Raw genomic sequence first — 20,618 nt, forward strand, 5'->3', positions numbered from 1 at the left:
AGTACTCCCTCCCATATACTAGTATTTGAAATCCTGTGTAAAATTACTTTGCTCTCTTTGTTATTTTTTATATAAAAACTATACTTAGAATTGATTCTAAGTATTAATTAAAAGAATAGTTTAGTGAGCCTAAAGTTTTGTCCCTCATAACATATGCTATAACCATTATTTGATATTATATAAAAACTATACTTAGAATTTATTCTAAGTATTAATTAAAAGAATACTTTAGTGAGCCTAAAGTGTTGTCCCTCATAACATATGTTATAACAATTATATATATATATATATATATATATATATATATATATATATATATATATATATTACAAAATGAGTTCATACGAATTTCACCAATGTTTGAGTTGTTCTTAAGTTTACGTTGTAGGTATGGATCGTAGTTGGATGAGAGCTAATCGATTAAGTGATGAGTACGAACATGGGGTGATGGAATTTCTAGAGTTTGCTGAAAGTAATGCTAAAAAAGATATTCCTCCTCCTAAAAGTAATGCTGAAGATAGTCACCCTACGCTATTTTTCTGTCCATGTGTTCGTTGTGCAAATAAAGAACCAAAACTTAGTAAGAAAAAAATCATGGATCATCTAATTTGTGAAGGGATTTGTCAAAACTATACAAAATGGATATGGCACGGGGAAGTGGTAGAAAATTCAAATGTGTCCCAAAGAGATAATGTTAGTGTAGAAATGGATGATCGTCTGGAAGACATGATGTGTGATATTGGACAAGATTCGTTTAAGAGGGCACATGCGTATGATAGTTTATGCAATGACAAGGATACACCTTTGTACCCGGGATGCACAAATTTTACACGTTTGTCAGCCGTGTTAAAATTGTTTAATCTGAAGGCAATTAACGGGTGGACCGACAAAAGTTTTACCGAATTGCTTGAACTATTGACGCAAATGCTTCCAGAAGGTAACGTACTGCCAAGTCGTTATTACGAGGCGAAGAAAATACTGTGTCCGATGGGTTTGGAGTATGAAAAGATACATGCATGTCCTAATGATTGCATATTATACAGAAAAGAGTATGTAAACTATAACCATTGTCCGAAGTGCAAGGCGTCACGCTACAAAAAGAGACATGGTGAATCTAGTGATGATGATGAGGTCAAAAAGGGTCCTCCCGCGAAAGTGGTATGGTACCTACCAATAATTTCAAGGTTCAAGAGATTATTCGCTAATGCAAACGATGCAAAGAATCTTAGATGGCATGCAGAAGAAAGAAAATGTGATGGACAAATCCGCCATGTAGCTGATTCTTTGCAATGGAAGAAAATAGATTCTTTGTTTCCAAATTTTGGCAAAGAGTCGAGAAACCTTAGACTTAGACTTTCTACTGATGGAATGAATCCGTTTGGTAATCTAAATACTAACCATACTTCTTGGCCAGTTCTTCTGATGATTTACAACCTATCTCCTAGGTTGTGCATGAAGCGTAAATATGTGATGTTATCCATGATGATTTCGGGCCCAAAACAACCAGGAAACGACATAGATGTTTATCTAAGTCCACTGATCGATGATTTAAAAGTGTTGTGGGAGGAAGGGGTGGATGTTTTCGATGCGCATTCTGGTGAACAGTTCAATATGCGTGCCATGTTGTTTTGCACCATCAACGATTTTCCGGCATATGGCAATTTGTCTGGGTATAAAGTTAAAGGGCATAAAGCGTGTCCTATATGTGAAAAAGACACATGTTACCATCAGCTTGAAAAAGGAAAGAAGACTGTTTATCTCGGGCATCGAAAATTTCTAAATCGTTATCATCCATATCGTAGATTGCGGAAAGCTTTCAATGGGGAACAAGAGTATGGTGTTGCTCCAAAGCCCTTAACTGGAGAGGAAGTTTATCAACGACAATAGGGCATTACTGCTGTTTTTGGAAAGTACCAAAAGCGGCCTATTGCGAAAAATATATGGAAAAAGAGGTCGGTTTTCTTCGATCTTCCATATTGGTCTAGTCTTGAGGTAAGACATTGTATTGATGTGATGCACGTGGAGAAAAATGTATGTGATAGTGTAATCGGAACACTTCTCAACATTCAAGGCAAGACAAAGGATGGTATTAATGCTCGTCTAGATTTGGGCGTGATGGGTATACGAGAAGAGCTAACTCCACAATATATAGGTACCTACTATGTGTTCAAATTAAGCTATCATTACCTTTTGATGTTAAAATAGCATTTTCATAACTTTAATTGTTGAAATTCTTGATGATAACATTATGTAGGTAACAAGACGTATTTGCCTCCTGCCTGCTACACTTTGTCGAAAAAAGAGAAAACAAGTTTTTGTGAGTGTTTAGAAAGTATCAAAGTGCCGCATGGTTACTCATCAAATGTCAAGAGGCTTGTATCGGTTAAAGATCTCAAATTAGTTGGCTTAAAATCTCATGACTGTCATGTCTTAATGCAACAACTACTACCAGTGGCTATTCGTGGGATATTGCCTAACAATGTTAGGAAGACTATAACTAGGTTGTGAATGAACAACTTGAACAACTTTCATCAAAATTGGAAGCAAAACTTAGAGCTGATTTTGATCAAAAGTGCAAGGCGTTGGAACAATCTTTTATGGAGACACTTAAGTCTATGGGTTTGTCGCAAAGTACTAATAATGCTAAATGCGTTGAAAAAATGGAATTAGTCGAAGCAAGCGGAAAAGGAAGTTGTTCAGCTGCAAAAGGAAGCACCAAAGAGGTTGAAGTTGACGATGTTCAGAGATTGTTACTCATGGTTCTGAAAATGGCTGACAACCACTTGGAAATGGATTTAAGTCATTGTAACTCTGCCATTCATTTTTATATGTCAGCTAAGTGTATCAGAGAGTTGTTGATGGGTTTTCATTGCCTTGACGTGTCTACTCTACAAGTTTGGAGCACGTGAGTACATTTTCTTCTTTTATTACTTTCAATAGGTTATATCTCCATCACTTTGAATCTAATGTTTATTTTAAAATTATTCAGGTATATTCATCGTCTATGTATTGATAATTCCACATCAGAAGTGTATGGAATTATGGATCCTGCTATGTGTATATATAATGATGATGTGCCGAAATCTTTAGTAGATGTTAGGAAATACGTACAAGAAAAGTTGATGTCGCAAAACAAAGTTTGCTACTTACTACCACTTGTTCATGCGTAAGTTTTTATGAAATTCTGTTTTCTATTTTTTAATTTTGATAACATAGATATTTTATTTGACTTTTTGTATTTCCATACACATGTACAGAGAACATTGGCAATTATTTGTCTTGTGTCCAAGAGAGAATACTGTGGTCTTCTTTTGTTCACTTAATTGGGATGTTGATAAAAACACGAAGAAAATTATTTCAACGTAAGTTTATCTTTTATGTGAATTTTGTTATAATATAGTATATATCATATATATATGTGGCTGAATATGTGGCTGAATATGGAGTTTTATTTGAATCAGTGCTTTTGAGGTTCATCAAATTTCAAATGGCAATAGAAAAAAGGCTATTACATGGCTTAAGCCCGATGTAAGTGTGATGTAAATTATAATTCTATATTTAATTTTATGATAATTATTCATTAATTATGTCTTTCATTTTGTAGTCAAGGAAACAACATAACAATACTGATTGTGGATACTATGTGATGAAAAATATGTTGGATATTGTCTCTGCCAATATAACTGAATCTTGGATGCAGGTAATAAAATAACTCTAATTTGTTATTTACTTTGCGTTTTGCAACTTAATAGGAATTTTCAAAGAATAACTCTATATTGTTATTTATGTATTGTAGGTATTTAATGATCCTACAGAATTGACACAAGAAGATTTGTATGATTTGCGACTCCGTTGGGCAAAATGTTTCTTTGAGTTATATAAAGGATAACTTTATGTTTCTCGTGGATGCGTGTTGGTTTCCCAAGTGCGCGAAAGTACTTTATGTTTCTTTGAGATAATTATCTTGTAGTAGAAAATCGTGTGTAAACCTTTCTTATCATTTTGAACACTTGTTTATTCTAGATTAATATTTTTGTATATTTTGACGAACATATATATGCATCTTAGCTATTTGGTCTGTGTGTTGTGAGTAAAAAATATATAGCGACCTCTTTGGTCTGTGTGGTATATGAATCTTATATTGAAAATTAGGTACAGAAAAAATTACAGGTTAAAACAGGAAAATAGGAAAAACAGCCATTATGTGGTAAAAAACATAAGACATTTTACATCGGGCTTTACTAAAACCGATGTAAAAAGCAGTCTATTACATCGGTGTAAAATTATATCCGACGTAAAATGTGGCTTATGTTTTTCAAATAAAAAATTTCAATATTTTTCACATCAGACATTTTCCCTAAACCGATGTGAAAAGCAGTCTATTACATCGGCCACGTTTAGAAACCGATGTAAAAGGTTGCGTATTTTTTTTTTAATAAATTTTTTTATTGTTTTTCACATCAGACCTATGAAATCAACCGATGTGGTATGGTGACTTTCACATCGGGCTCTGACCCGATGTAAAATGTCTCAGACTTTTTACATCGCCTGTGTTTACATCGGGCCTAGAACCGATGTAAAAAGTCTTTTTCGCCCGATGTAAAAACTATTTTCTGTACTAGTGATTGGCAATGCTTCCAATTACACGAGCGGTGCAACAAAGCTAAAACTCTACTATATTCTAGAAGATTATTCCAACTATTATTGGTTGGTGGTACACAATGATGAAATCAGAACATCTTAGTTGGTTGAGAAAGAATCAATTTAAGTTGAGAGTTGGGAAATATCACAAATTAAGCGAACAATCTGGTAGCGGACAAAACAACAATGATGTCAAAATAGGGAAGCAATATGTTTTTCCATCATCTTTCTTTGGCAACAAATGTTATATGGATCAACGTTATTTTGATGGTATGTCAATATCCAGCGCAATTGGTTTTTAAGATATGTTTATAATGTTCACGTGCAACACTAATTGGTCGAAGCAAAACTTAAAGTCGCATGATCGCTCTGATATTGTCTTAAAAGTTTTCAAGATTAAGTTTGATAAACTACTGACTGATTTGACAAAGTGACACGTCCTAGAAAAGGTTTAGGCATGTATGTTGTTGTTCTTCAACAATTTTGTATCAATCAATTACTCTATTTGCAGTCGCATTTTTATCCGCCAGAACATGGTTAACCGAATATTTGTATTTGCATTTTTGAACATTTTCAGATATTTTTATTAAACTTCGTCGCACATAAATCATTTTAATATATTCATTTTATTTTTCTAATCAAACGTGCACCTGACTTTCACTCGTTCCGATCTCTTTATATCTTGTTTTTATTTAAACTAGTGTGTATACACGTGCGAGGCACGAGTTTAAATTTAATATGATTGATTCCGATCAGTATGACTATAAGGAATTTCAAAATAACTATATAATGATTAAGGATATATACTCACGGCCTTGGCACGTCTCCGTGCGAGGCACGTGATAAAAGGATTCAATAGAATTTTAAACATAATAAAAATATTTTCTCTCATTTCAAAGGATTCAATTAAAAATATTTGATAGTTTATTCGTTTTCCAAAAATATTGACTTTTGAGATAGAATTTTCCAAATATTAAAAATAACTTTTATTTATTGACTCAAGTTTTAAAATTAAGAATTGTTTTTTACAAAGATACATAAGACTCATATATTATGAATTTACATTAACAAAAATATCATATGAATATAAAATTCATATATTATACATTTACATTTATTCATATTTCTTATAAATATTTAATACATCATAAAATAAATTAAATATATAATTATCTATTTTTTTTCAGTTGTGATTTCTATACATCATAATTATCTTACATTTTTTGTTAAAACAAATATTATATCAATTTTTAGTATAAATGTTACCATTTTAGAGGACCTATGTACCATTGAATCTCCATATTATTTTTTAAATATTTTCCTTTTTAACTATATTTTATTATAAATAATAATATGTAATAATAATAATAATAATATTAATATGTAATAATGATATGTAATAATAGTTGATTTATGGATAAAAATATATTATTTCATTCACTAAAAGAAAACAAAAAAGAAAAGTGGGTGGATACATTAGGTGGAAAATTGGTGCTTTGCAACTAGGGATGAGAATAGGCCAGGCCGGCCTACAGGGGCCAATAGCCTAGCCTACTTAAGGTCAGGTCAGGCCATACCTATTTGATAAAAAGGCCAGACTTGAGCTTTTTTAAAAGCCTATTTAATAAAATAGGTCGGACCTAGGCTATTAAAAAAGTCTATAAAGTCTTGTAGGCCGACCTATATTTTCATATATATTAAAATTAGTCTAAATAGGTTTGCCTATATATGCATACATATTAGAAAAAGCGTTAAATAGATTGGTCTATATATGCATATATATTAAAAAAAATGCTAAATAGGTTGGTCTAAATGGTCATATATATGCGAGCTATAAGGTTTCTTAAGTAATGTGAATTAATTAAAAACATTAATAAGAAAGAGACTTTTAAATAGGCTTTCAAAATAACTCACCTTACATTATTCCATTAAATAGAATAACAAAATCAAATTAAATGAATAACAGATAAATAAAATAAAATAAAAACAAAACTATCTTACCTACCCGAAAAAGAGTGCCACATTACATTCCTTCAATTAAATACTATATTTGAAATAAAAATGAAAATTAATAGAAAAGCCTAAGTCTCTCATTTTCCATTCTTACTTATTTTTTATAAAACTTTTAATTCTTATTAAATAAAAATCAAATGCAATAAAAAATTCTTATTAAATAAAAATCAAATGCAATAAAAAAGAAGAAAAAAAAACTTCTCTCTTGGAACCAAACATACATTTTTTCCCTATCTCTACAATTAAACTCCATAAAAATCAATTAAATGTAATTATTGTCCATTTATTAAATGTGATTAAAAAATAAAATCTGGAAAATGTAACAAAGATATACATTTCTCACTCCAAAAAAGTGAGTCCCATTTTTTTTTTATCAAAGAAGAATTTTATTCCAAAAAATAACGTAAAATTACAAGCCGATCAGACGATCCAGGCATCTAAGAGACAAAAAGGCCAAAAAGACAAAAAGACACACCAGCTAAACTCTAGTACAATATCTTTTCAGCTTACTATTATTACTAGCTCTCATATGGATTATGACAATCACATCGCTGCTATGTAGAGAGCCCACCTTCTTGTTTTGAAATATGATCTTTGTTCTCAGGATGCTTTTCTTGCTTCCCTTTCCACAAGCCATTTGGATTAACCAATTCAATTATGTGCTCCAACCCCCGGTGTATGTACCACGTTAATCCAATTAAGGATATCAGACCATACTTTTTTTGTGATAGCACACTCAAAAAATAAATGGTTAAAATTCTCAATAAAGCCACAAAAAATACATTTATCATCATTAGCGACACAAAAATGGAGAAGACGATCTTTAGTGGGAAGTCTTTCCAAACAACTCAACCAAAGAATGAATTTAGCTCTTGGTCTGGCAATGTTACTATAGAAGAGTTTCCTCCAGTGCACCTTAGGTCTTTTTTCTCTCAACATATGATAAATTTTCCTCGTAACATATTACCTGTATTTTGGAATCCCTTCCAGACCTCTGACTGCATGAGGATGTCCCGGTGTTTAAACATAGCTCTGAGGATCCAAGAGCAATGGTAACCAGGACAATATAATTCAGGACCAACCTTTTTTAAATAATGGGAATGTATCCAATTTATCCATAACCTATCTTTTTTCTCACACACATTCCATAGAAGTTTCCCAATAATTGCTTTATTCCACTCCAGAAGAGAAATTAAATTCAGACCACCTGTTGAGATAGGATCACTAATATGATCCCAAGCTACCGAAGCTTTTCTAGATTTATTCTTTTTACCAGTCCACAAAAAATTCCTGCAAACACTGTTGATGTGAGTAATAACTTTTTTCGGCAGAGGGAAAATTTGCATCCAATAATTAGCAATAGAGAAAATAACACTTTTCAGAAGTTGTAATTTGCCCGCATAAGATGATAATCTAGTACTCCAATGATTTAACCGAGTAAGCATTTTCTCAATTAAAGGTTGACATTGTGAGACAGTCAGTTTCTTACTAGCAAGAGGGACTCCAAGGTATTTGAAAGGCAAAGATCCTATAGCAAAACCTGTTATCTGCTAGATATGTTGATTAGTGTCCTCGTTCACACCCCCAAAATAAATTTTACTTTTTGGGATGCTCATTCTCAGGCCCGTAGAGTCCGAGAAAACTCTAACTTTATCCATGGTTAGCTTGATAGATTTAACGTCTCCTCTAACAAACATCAAAATGTCATCAGCAAAACATAAATTAACAATCTTGAGTCGTTTAGATTTTGGATGAAAATTAAAGTCTAGGATAAGATGAAGACTTTGCAGAACTCGATGAAAATATTCTATTATAAGAACAAACAAAAGGGGTGAGATGGGATCACCCTGTCTAAGCGTTTAGCTTTAAGGATCTTCGATGGAATACCATTAATAGAGAATCTGTATGATACCGTAGTCACACACGCCCTAATCCACTTGATAAAAATCTGTGGGAAGCCAAGCTCAGTCATAATGTGACGGAGGGTTGTCCACTCAAATGTGTCATACACTTTCTGAACATCCATTTGCACCATACAACTAGGGGATATATTCTTTCTATTATATCCCCTAATTAGTTCCTGCGCCATCACGATGTTATCGTGAATAATTCTACCCGAAACAAACTCCGATTGATTTTCATGGACCATAGTGTCAATTACCTCACCCAATCGAGCAGTGAGAATTTTAGAGATAATCTTATAAATCGTCGTGCAGCAGGCGATAGGCCGCATGTCCTTGATAGTAGATGCTTTCGGAGTTTTTGGAATTAGAGTGACGAGGGAGCAGTTTACTGCCAGGTACATGTTACAAGTATCAAAAAATTTCTAAGATTGCTTCCTTTACATCTTCCTTCACAATTTGCCATGAAGCTTTGAAGAAGAAAGCATTAAAGCCATCGATCCCGGGGGCTTTGTTATCACTAATAATAGTAAGTGCTTCCCAAATTTCCTTATCTTCAATTGGTCAAATGATGCGCTTCGTTGAGTCGGTGCTTAAATTTTTTCCTTTGCGAATGGCTGGCAGGTCGATGCCTGTCATGACCGCTTCTTTTGTACCAACTAGATCAGTATAGAATTCAATTTATTTCTTTTTCAATTATATCTTGAGTATTCAATATTTCTCCAGTCAAGGAAGTTAATGTATGGATCCCTTTGTGATTGTTCTTCTCCTTTACAGATGCATGGAAAAACGAATTATTTCCGCCACCTAATGTAAGCCAAGTTACCTTTGATTTCTGTAATAGGATAGATTCCTCAAGCTGATTTAAACGTGTGACCTGATCAGTACAATGCTTTACATGTTCAATGGCTTGTGCATCAAATAAATTGGAATTAAGATCATTTTGTGCCTGTTCCAAAACCCTTCTTGTCTACTGAGTTTGTTGCTGGATATTTGTGTACTTTTTGTTTAACTTATGTAGAATAGGCTGCAGATTTTTCAACATTGCCCAAAGCTTAAACATTGTTGTTCCTTCCATCTTTTGGTGCCAAATTCTAGTGATCACCTGGACATATGATTCATCTTTTGTAGTGCAATTGATGAATTTAAACATAGTTTTTCTACTGACTTGTTGTTTTACCATAGTCACTTTCAATGGAGCATGGTCTGAAATATTTGGCAATAGCACCTCCACTGTAACATCTAGGAATTGTTGAAACCATTGCATGTTTCCAATCAATCTATCAATTCATGAATATATTGCATTTTTCGTCTGTTTATTAGACCACGTAAAATGCGAACCTGCAGTCCTTGCTTCAAACAGGCCAGTAATTTGCATCATGTTCGCAAGATCTTTATATCCGGCCTCAGTGACATTGTTTCCCCCAATTCTATCTTGACTTGTGAGAACGTTGTTGAAATCTCCAATTACAATCCACGGACTATTTACATTCATGATTAAGGCTCCAATTCTCTTCCATAACAGTTTCCTTTTCTCTAATTGATTAAAAGTATAAATAATAGTAGCAGCATATTGAATAATGTGGTCTAATGTACAAACCTCTACATGAATATATTGACCAGCAATGTTCACCACTCTAATATGCACAGTATCCGGTTTCCATAATAACCACACCTTTCCATTATCGTGATGCATGTAGTTGTCTTCATAATTCCAACATGAGCCAAACTTCCTTCTTATTTTTTTTTTGCATTTATCTTCTTATTTTCCTGTATCACCATTTTTTCCATCTGCTACTGCCTGTGTAACTAAACTTGTTTCACCACTGGGAGCTTCACTTTCAGGTTTTTTAATGGTTTCCACACCTTAGCTTTACATTGCATGGGACCATTTTTCTGGGTAGAACAGTCATGTCCAATCCTTAAGCATGTATGACAATATTTCGGCCGCCATTCGTATTCAATTTTTTGTGACAGTGTCTTTCCATTATGGTTCTTAATAAAAATAGTTTCTCATGGTTTTTGTGTTAAATCAACTTCGATTAGGACTCTTGCGTACGAGATTCTTAACTTTTTGGCTGTGCATTCATCCGTGGCAATAGGTTTTCCAATGGTGCTAGCAATCTTGGACAAATTTTTTTCTCCCCATAAGTGTAACGGTAGATTCGGTAGTGTTACCCATAAAGGGAGAGTTCTAAGCAAATCTTCCTTAATCTCGAAGTCAGGTGTCCAAATATGAAGTAAGGTCCTGAGGTCATGATCTTTTCCTTATCTTCATTGCTATTGAACTTTACTATGAAATATCCCTCGTCGTTGTAATATAATTCCGGTAACGAGGCGAAATTCCATGTGTTTTCCATGAACTTCTTTACAGCATGCATAGATAGATTTTCCCCTAGGGAAAACAAGATAATGAAATTCTCCCAATATGCTAATTCCCCTACAACATCCTCTTCATAGATGATTACTTCCATCTCTCCATTCACGAGAGCCGGCTCTATAAACTCCACCATCATTCCTCGTTCTTCATTCCCGTTCCCCTTAATAATATCCACCCATGGTTTTCGCTCCAATGTAAGGGAAGGTGATCGTTGTCGTTCCTCAACCTCAATTGTTTTCTGTTTTGGTGAATCATCCTTTCTTAACATGGACGGTTTAACATGACTCTCTGGTTTATCAGAATTCATATTGTCCTCAGTTGTTTCCGGCCCATCCATGACGTTGGTAGTATTCTTGCTGTCAGTTTTCTTCTAGCGTGCTGCCACCGGTTTTTTCGGCCGGCCAGCCGCCCGTTTACCTAAGTTCATCGTAACCCTAGCAGAGAAAACCACCCATTTTCTCTCATTAATCCAGTTAATCTACTTTTTTAATTCCAATAAAAGCAATTAAAAGCTAAATCAAATCAATTAAAAAATCATATAAATAAAAATAAATCCTCTATCTATTTGTAACGTGTAAAACAAATATTCTCTTTTATATCCACGGCATACCCATTTCTTCTGTTTATCTGTCTTTTTCTCTTTTCTACAACTCAACAATCAAAACATTAAGTAAAATACCCTCAACGCACATAAACCCTAATCCCAATCTATTATATAATTTCACTGTTACAATTACATAGCTTGATAGATCTGGACTCTCCTTGGTTGAGGATGATGGAGGATTTTGGGAAATGTTTGTCATGAGAATTATAGATGACTTGAAAAAAGGGAATGTATGGTTTTATAGCGCGAGGAATGAGTGAATTTGGGGCAGCTTTGTATTGATTGAAGAAAACCTAAGATAAGATTGAGAAGTTGCCAATAAGATTATTGCAATAATCTCTCAATGGTGCAATCGCTCCTTATTTCACGTGAAAAATAAAAACAAAGTATCATTCATAAAAATTGTTCAGATTCCCTATAGTGAAACCAATAACTAATTCATGTTATATTATATTATATAAATAATTAAGTAAATATACCAAATAATTAAATAAATTAAATAAAAAACAAATAAAGAAATAATAAAAGTTACTATAAATAGAATGGAAAGAAATTGTTATAATGCATACGGGAGTGACACTTGGCAAACTCTAAACAATGTTTCGGTTAGTTCATTTTCATTTAATCCTTTTTTGTTTCGGTTAGTTCATTTCATTTTTATTTAATCAAGTGGGTACTTCATTTCATTTTCATTTAATCAAGTGGGGAGGGCATATTGGACCTTGTTGGAATACATGCTAGCCCTAAAATTTACTATATATAGTTATGAGTAATGCTATCTATCATATAAGAAAATTATATGTTCTAGAAAAGACCAAAATGTGCTGCTTGCTCATAAACTTGCCACGGGGATAACTTAATCATCTCCCAGCTGCTTTTTGTTTCTTCCTTTCACATCAATGTTGCTTTCCTTTTCTTCACTCCTTCTTTCTCCTATCACCTGGTTTTTCTACTTTTTCTTTCTTCTTCATAAACCACACATTCTGTTTGAATTTTCTAAAACTAATTTTATTTATAGCTTTTTTCTAATAAAATGTATTTAAGATTAATTATAATTTGTAATTTGATTCTCAAAATCAAAACTAATTATTATAGTGATTTTATTCTCTCAAATAAATTATTTTAAACTTAATTATTTAATAAAATATTATAAAATATATATATATATATATATATATACATATATATATATATATGTATTATATATATATATATATATATATATATATATATATATATATATATATATATATATATATATATATATATATATATATATATATATATATATATATATATATATGTATTATATTTTGCAAAAAATAAAAAGTTTCAGTTTATTACTCCATTAAAAACCTATTTTTAAATTTGATTAAAAATTTATTATTAACTAAAAATATAATGTGTGATAAATATTAAACGTTTTATGGTTATTTATTTTAGTGATTATAAAATAATGTATTGAAATTTCAAATTAATATTACTAATTTATTAAAATATATTAATTATAGGGATTTAATTTTCTATCGAAAGAGAAAAATGTATAACTACTTTTAGATATGTGTTAATTTAAAACTTTTTTTAGATTTGAATCACTCAGGCCTGAATTATTTATGAATTCTCATTCTATTTTATTTTTCAGATTGTCAATCAATTGAAGAATAAAATGTGTTGCAGATTATTTTTTATTGTTTATTAAACTTTAAAAAAAAATATTTGCAACTTTGTTGCTAATGTTTTAATAATAATTGTTTATTTTGTTTCTACACAATTGATGTAACAATTTGAAAAAGGGTTAAAATATGTGCAAAATATTTTAATTAATTAAATTCAAATATTTTTATTACTTTACCTTCTCCAATTTATGAGGGAAATAATCAAAAGATTTGTTTTAATACAAACAGTTTACTTTATCTACTACAATTAATGATTGTTTTTAAATTTTTTAAGTGATTTTAAGGCCCATAATTTTTGTGACAAAATAAACTTAGCAACTTTCTGTAAATGATTTTATAACCGATCATTTTTAATAAATGTTTTATAAAATTTTAGATTTTAAAAAGAAAATAATAAATATAATCAAATTTACACCCACTTGATTAAATGAAGATTTCAAATTTTGGATTTTATAACCGATCTTTTTTAGTAAACATTTTTCTATAATCAAATTTGAAGATACAGAAGGAAAAGGAAAGTGGTTCTGCATCTTCAAATTTCTACAACGCTCACTCCCTCCTTAAATTGTTCATTGGACACAAAAAGAAGTAATGGATCTACAATAAAGTCAATCCAATTTGAAAAAAAAAAAAACATTTAAATTTTAAGCCTATAATTTTTAAAGTACTTCGCATGGAACTTTCTACCAATCCCGTAAACTTTTTGACATCGCGGTCGTCTTTAACCATTTCATCCGTCATTATACCCTTTTTCGTACGCATCGGTCTCCATCCATCAGTCAAATAGTAACCGGATGAATTTCCCTTTCCAGTTATACGTTTAAAGGTCCACCATTTTTTAGCAACGTCAATTGCCAATCAGCGTCAATGACTTTGTTCTACAGTGAATGGGGAAATTCACAATAGCTATTGATTTACATGCTGTTAAATTCAGTTTTTACTTTTATTTTGTTTTTTTTGTTAAATTCAAATGAGTTGTTTAGTGAGAATAAGAAGAAAACGTGGTGATCATGTACATGCTGAATTTTGATGATGAATGAAAGTTCTAATTTGCTTCTTCAATTCTTTTTACTTGTTCAATTTAATTCTAATTTACCCGATGATGATGATACAAAGTTTTTTTTTTGATTGGATGATACAAAGCTTAATGTCAGCTATTTTAAACTAAATTCAAATTGCTTTGGCTTTTTGGTTTAAATGTCAATTTAACTTGAACTTGTCATGAAAGCAAAAATAAGTTCTATGTTCCTTGTATGAGGATGTTCAAAAATGAAAAGGAAGATGATGATGCCAATCTTGGTAAAATAAGAATGAGCTTCAAACACTAGTACAAAAAACACATTTTAAATCGGTTAAAAATAACTTTTTAAATCAGCTGATGTTTCGATTTAATACTGACCGATTTAGAAAGTTTTTTATTTTAACTCAAGTGTGAATTTTGTAATGATAATGGCATATGCGATGAAAAAAATGGTTGGTAATGGCAGCTGCTAAAAAGCCAATGATTGTTGTTAACTACAAGAGAGAAGGAAATGAACTTTCCGTATAATAGATATCTCCAATGGTTCTAATGAAGATGCTTTAGAATGCTGAACTTCTTGGAACTGAGGTGAGTCTACAAACCTGGTCTGTTCTATTCTTGGATTCCATCTAACCATTCTTATTTATTGGTTTACTTTGTTTTTTGTTTTTTTAATTATGTTGATTTCTCTTGATTATTAGGTTAAGATTGCTGATGATAGTATTGACGAGGAGGTTAAGAAGTTGGTTGCACAAGTTCCAGAAGGTGGTGTTTTGTTTCTAGAGAATGTGATGTTCCACAAGAAAGAAAAGAAGAATGATCATGAATTCATTGAGAAGTTGGCTTCCCTTGCTGATATTTATGTAAATGATGCATTTGGCACTGCCCATCGTGCTCATGCTTCTATAGAAGGTGTTTCTAAATACTTGAAGCCGCCCTCTCTTGCAGGATTCCCTTGTCTGTTATATTTGATAATGTTGTTAAATAGCAACTATATATTTAGCCGTGCTATAGCACTATATTGAAAGTAACTATTGTTTCATGATATGTATTCACTATTGAAGGGTATATCACAACTGAATTTTAAATTGAAAATTTGTATCTGTTTTTGCTTTGATACTATAATACATAAGTTGCTATTAACTATGAGGGAGTCTGGTGTAAAAGAGTCTAACTTTGATAGTATAATACATGCTGCTTGATATTATAATGCAATACACACATATACATCTACATAGTTAGACTGAATGGAAAAATTTAATATCATGGTCTTGCTTGCAACTTGAATTTGAGGTGAAGTAGTCGTTTTTGTTTTGTCTGAAGGGGTTTATAGATTTATGCGCACACCTGTTCCAAACAAACGATTAGTTTAGTCTAAAACAAAATAAAACAGTGAAGTACTATGTAACAATGAAGTAACGAAAAAGAAGTGAAACAATGTTTAAGATAGCTAGTGAAACAAAAATACATTTTCATAGCTCATGAAACGAAGTTTACAACTCAGTTGATTAAAGTTTAGTCAATATATTTTATTTGAATAAGAAGTCAATCATGCTTTTGAAATGCCTATGATACATACTTTTATTATGGTTCTGAAATGCATAACTTGCATTTGATGAAAATTATGACAGTCTGAGGCTACCAAAATTCATTTGCAAATAAATTGTTTATTTCTCCTCTTAAAATTATATTTGAATATTTTATGAATTATAAGTTTATGATATTGTCAAAATGTTTGTATTAAAAATTGACATGGATGATGAGAATATCAATTAACAGTTATCCATGTCTGATACTGCAGTGCAGGTGCTGAAACATGATCAAGCTTCCTTTGTATCCGCAATCTGCTCTATCGAGCACACGTGATCAAGCTTCTGAAACATATATATATATATATATATATATATATATATATATATATATATATATATATATATATATATGTTATGTAACCCTTCTCAGAATATTATGAACTCAACAACTGTAGGCAAAGTTACTGCTACTGCATGAGAGTCCTGTTTGAAAGAGTTTCAGAGTTAGCATTAGGTAAGTTTCCTATATCAAAACTCCAAGGTCTTATCTAATGTATGCTATATATAAACTCTGCAGTAATGTTTCTAATATTTGTAACTCATACATGTAGATTATTTTGATGATGTGATGGTGATGATGTCTCAGTTCTGGAGTGGAATTAAGACCTAACGATTCTGTTTGAGTACTTGGTTATCTTTGAATATTTGGTGCCGTTTGGAAACTTATTGTTGTTGTATCTGTTTGAATATTTGGTTATGTAGTATAATGATATTTGTCTAATCTATTGTGGATATGGTTATTGTTAATTGTTTATTGTTTCTTTCATTTTTTGTTTATATATGATATGTTTTAGCCTAAAGTTTTTAAGGCAATTAGGATATTCAATATTTTTGCATTGGAAAAAGAGGACAGTATTCTTTTAACATTCTTTTTCAAGTCACACACTTACAACATAAAAGCATTAAACAGTCAGAATACAACATACAATGATTGAACAGCCGCGTGGGAGATATTGTTGAATTTCCTTTTTGGCAGTATAGAGATCAAAGGTGAACAATGAGAATTCTTTGAGTTCTATTTCTTTTTGAGGTTTACAAGTCTTATTTATCCCAGACTCATCGTTGTGTGGTAATCAAATTTTCAATTTTTTGGTTATGCAGATTCTTGCGAGGCAATTAATGATGAAGGCATGCCAATGTATCAACAGTTTAGTTGAATATTGGTTATTAAGGTATAAATGAACACACAGGAATGAACTTTAAGATATGAATGAACTTTTCTTGTGATTCTCTCTTTGGTTTCCAGCTTGAACCATCTTGAACTGGGAAAGCAGATTCATGGTGTTGCTATGAACTCTGTTGCAAATATTGGAATTAATATGTATGTTAACTCTACTATATGTTTGGCTCCACTGTACATAATATGTATGCTTTTGATATATAGTTGGGATGGCGGAGTACGAATTTGTTGAACAACAAAAGAGGTATTAGGCGGAGTACGAATTTTGTTTCAACTCAACCCACCGCCAATTCGGTTATTTCTCAATCTGCATTTCCTAGAGTTGAAAATTACTTATTTCCTTTTAACTGTTTTTCTCTTGCAATGATTCAATTTTTGCTCTTCAACGTGTTTTTACTATATGCTTCTCTGTTTGATCGTTTAAGATTTATATCTTCCAAGTTATTTATCCAATTGATTGAGTTTATTATTCTCTCAAGTGATTTCTAATTTGTTCCCTTTTTTTTGTGTGTTTATGGATCTTTTGGTGATGACCTCCACGACCCTTATATGCCCATGTAAGAATGAAATAATTGTATTTCTTTCTTTTTCTGAGATCTATTTTGTGCTTTGCTTATTAGTAATCTTTTGTTAATATATTATTTCAGATGAACGAAATCAGGCCAGCCACTTTCTAGGAAACTACCATTCCCTTCTAGCAAGATAAATCCATACAGGATTATTATTGTGCACTGTCGTGTAATCCTTAGGTTTTATCCATTATAGAATTCTCAATCTAGTTAATGATGCATAGAACTTGTGGAAAACTTATGCCATCTATGAAATATGGTTTGATGTATCTTAGATAATGGATTAGTTTCCAAAATGGTTTTCAATAATGCTAGAAACATACCTTGATTGTCTATCATTGAGGTAATTTAGCCTACCTATCATATCTATAGATTTTAGTTACAATTCTATCTTTCATTCATGATCCTTTTATGACACTAAATATTGGAATTTTACTTGCCTGCAGATATGAAAAAGAAGGGAAACCATCTGAACCGTATGAAGCACACCCTGCTCTAGGATTCATGTGTTGATCTTGCAGGGTATGAGCTGTCGTAGGAGGCAGGTTGTCCTTTTCCTATAGGAACAACAAGGCATTTGGCAAGAAAATGAACAAAGTCACTAAATTTTGAGAGAAACATTTTGTAGGGGAACTAGAATAAGAAAATGCTGGTAAGCTGTTTGATCAAGTCATTCAGATTTTTTTTTAAGTTTATATTTTCCCTTTGATTTTACCATTAGAATGAGTTTTATTATGCCCTCTCATATACTATGATTTACATATAATTTTTCACTGTCACAGATCTGAACATGTTGCACTGCAAGGTCAATTTCACAACACCGTGTTATTTATAGTTGTGTGTATCACACTTATTTCATGCTTGAAATATTTTGTTGTTTGAAGTTTGATTTGTATCTCTTTTGCAGTTCTCAAACCTTTGCAAAATTAGCCATAAGTTTAGACTACTTGCCAAAAATCGTCGTCATCAGTGGGTTGGACGATTTGCATGTTGATATTTCTGCATATCTTCATGAATCAGGCACTAGCATGCTTTGAAAAGGGTCAAAGGATCCAGTGGGTGATTTCTCAACACCATACAACTTTCGCATGCTAACACAGAATTTCAATGATTCACATTCTGGCACTGGCTCTATAAACAAATATCAGAAGGAAGATCTTTCAAAGATGGAAAATCATCATTCCTCTAAAATTAGTAATAATAAGAGTCTTCATTCTGAACCTGCTTCGACCGCACATGTTTTTCCAGTAACAGTTTCAATTTTAGGCAGATGCATTTCGTTAGAATGGAAAACCTTCATCAGCAGATGATGGCACTGTACCTCTAACTGCTTCGCTTGAAATAGATCTAGATTTAGTCTTATGGACGACTATATCTAACAATACTAAGGATATGAACTTATCTGCTTTTAAGCCTAACTTTGTTTGCCACCACCTATTGTATTAAGAACGTATTCTATTTTTTTCTTCAAAAATTTGTAGTTTCTTTTATTCGATGAACTAAGCTTTTCTTTTGGAGTGGCTTATTCCATTGTTACTCTTGTGTTTTGATATTGTTATTTTTTTTCTTTTTTTGTTTGATTTTATCTCAGCCTTAATAATCAAGCTTTGTGCTTCCATATTCTATTGCAGATATTCATTTATTCATGACCGCAAGAATATCGATAGAAAGCCAAACAATATGTATCCCTGAACACTGGTATACCCTGATGAGGAATGCCAGCAACTGTATTACAGTTATCATTTTGATTTTTGATTGAAGTGATAGATCAAATTTGGTTTGATTCTATAATGGTATATGGGTATTAGTTAGGGTTTTCACAAACAAACAACTTGCTATGTGTTAAAACTTTATAATAGTTGAAGTTTCTTCATTGTAATAGCATACATGGTTCTTATTTGATTGATATTTTAGAGTCATTAATACTTTTGTAATGGTATTTTGAGATTTGGTTTTATGTTTGGACCTACTACTTTCCTTTAAAGATATTGAAGTTCTGTGATTTTGTTTACTCTTTTTGAGTTTGAGATATATACATATTTTGATAATTTGTCTATAATTATGCAACTTCACTAACTTTCAGATTTTAGTTATTGGAATTGTATCATGTAAATAATATACAATTATCATGCATTATTATGATTAGTTGACCATAATAAATATACAATCATCGAGAATTATTTGTCATGTTTATATGGGAGATATAATCCTAAAGAATTATATGTCATGATTAAATGGAAGATTTTTATAAAATAGTGGATCAATTCTATTTAGAATATTTTCGAAAGAAATTAAAAATGATAACAAACATTTTACGAAAAGCATAAATTCTTTTTATTTTTTAAATTTAACTTAATCAATAGATTAAAGGAATAAAATTAAAAATATTTTGTTTTCATTTAAAATTGAATTACTATAGCACCATTTGTTTTTGTTTGTTTGTGAATGTTGCGAGAACATTCATAAGTAACATTACTGAACCTTTCACACATTTTGATTACTATAGCCGTTAGGTCAAGAGTGCATTTAGTATCCTCATATATATACAATCTTTATTGAGTAGTACTAACATAACCGTGCGTCCGCACGGATAATTTTATTTGATACGATATAAAATATATTTAGATTGTATATAAATTTAAAATAAATTAATTAGTTAAAAAATAAATAATAATCACATAAATTTATTCTATCAATCAAGTTCCCATAATCTTATAAAGGCCACTAAGCTGGAAGAGCAGGTTCTAAGGCAACGTGTCAAAGTAGACCGGTTGCTTTTTGGAGATGGCAATAATAGGTACTTTCATGCCACTTTGAAGAGTAAAAACAAAGTTGTAGGTATATATGCTTTAGAAGATCTCAATGGTATGGAAGTAACAGGTCATGACAATATTGAGAGAGAGGTGTTAAGATTCTATAAGGATTTGATAGGAAAGTCTAGCACTCAGTTGAGACATATTGATGTGGAGGTTTTGAGAAATGGTGCTCAACTCAGTCAGACACACCAAACTGAGTTGACCACTACGCCAAATTTAAGCTGT

The 20,618-nt window shown here is 31.6% G+C and overlaps 2 protein-coding genes across 2 annotated transcripts; both read left to right on the top strand.

Moving 5' to 3' along the window:
* Positions 1 to 390: 390 nt before the first annotated feature.
* On the top strand, positions 391 to 1,887 carry LOC131619248 (uncharacterized). The gene has a single exon (XM_058890365.1). The coding sequence runs from the start codon at positions 391 to 393 to the stop codon at positions 1,885 to 1,887; it is 1,497 nt and encodes a 498-aa protein (XP_058746348.1).
* A 728-nt stretch (positions 1,888 to 2,615) lies between these two features.
* On the top strand, positions 2,616 to 3,913 carry LOC131619249 (uncharacterized). The gene is made up of 6 exons (XM_058890366.1): positions 2,616 to 2,905; positions 2,990 to 3,166; positions 3,258 to 3,362; positions 3,462 to 3,528; positions 3,605 to 3,700; positions 3,797 to 3,913. Exons 1-6 carry the CDS (start codon positions 2,616 to 2,618, stop codon positions 3,887 to 3,889), a joined length of 828 nt encoding a protein of 275 aa, XP_058746349.1. The 3' UTR covers positions 3,890 to 3,913.
* The last annotated feature ends 16,705 nt before the right edge of the window (positions 3,914 to 20,618 follow it).

This window comes from Vicia villosa, linkage group LG7 (genome assembly GCF_029867415.1).
Source record: "Vicia villosa cultivar HV-30 ecotype Madison, WI linkage group LG7, Vvil1.0, whole genome shotgun sequence".
Lineage (NCBI taxonomy): Eukaryota > Viridiplantae > Streptophyta > Magnoliopsida > Fabales > Fabaceae > Vicia > Vicia villosa.

Coding starts and splice junctions, on each gene's coding strand:
- LOC131619248 (XM_058890365.1), top strand. CDS start 391: ATGGATCGTAGTTGGATGAGAGCTAATCGATTAAGTGATGAGTACGAA.
- LOC131619249 (XM_058890366.1), top strand. CDS start 2,616: ATGGGTTTGTCGCAAAGTACTAATAATGCTAAATGCGTTGAAAAAATG. Junction 3,167..3,257: donor TTACTACCACTTGTTCATGC/GTAAGTTTTTAT, acceptor ACACATGTACAG/AGAACATTGGCAATTATTTG. Junction 3,363..3,461: donor ACGAAGAAAATTATTTCAAC/GTAAGTTTATCT, acceptor TATTTGAATCAG/TGCTTTTGAGGTTCATCAAA.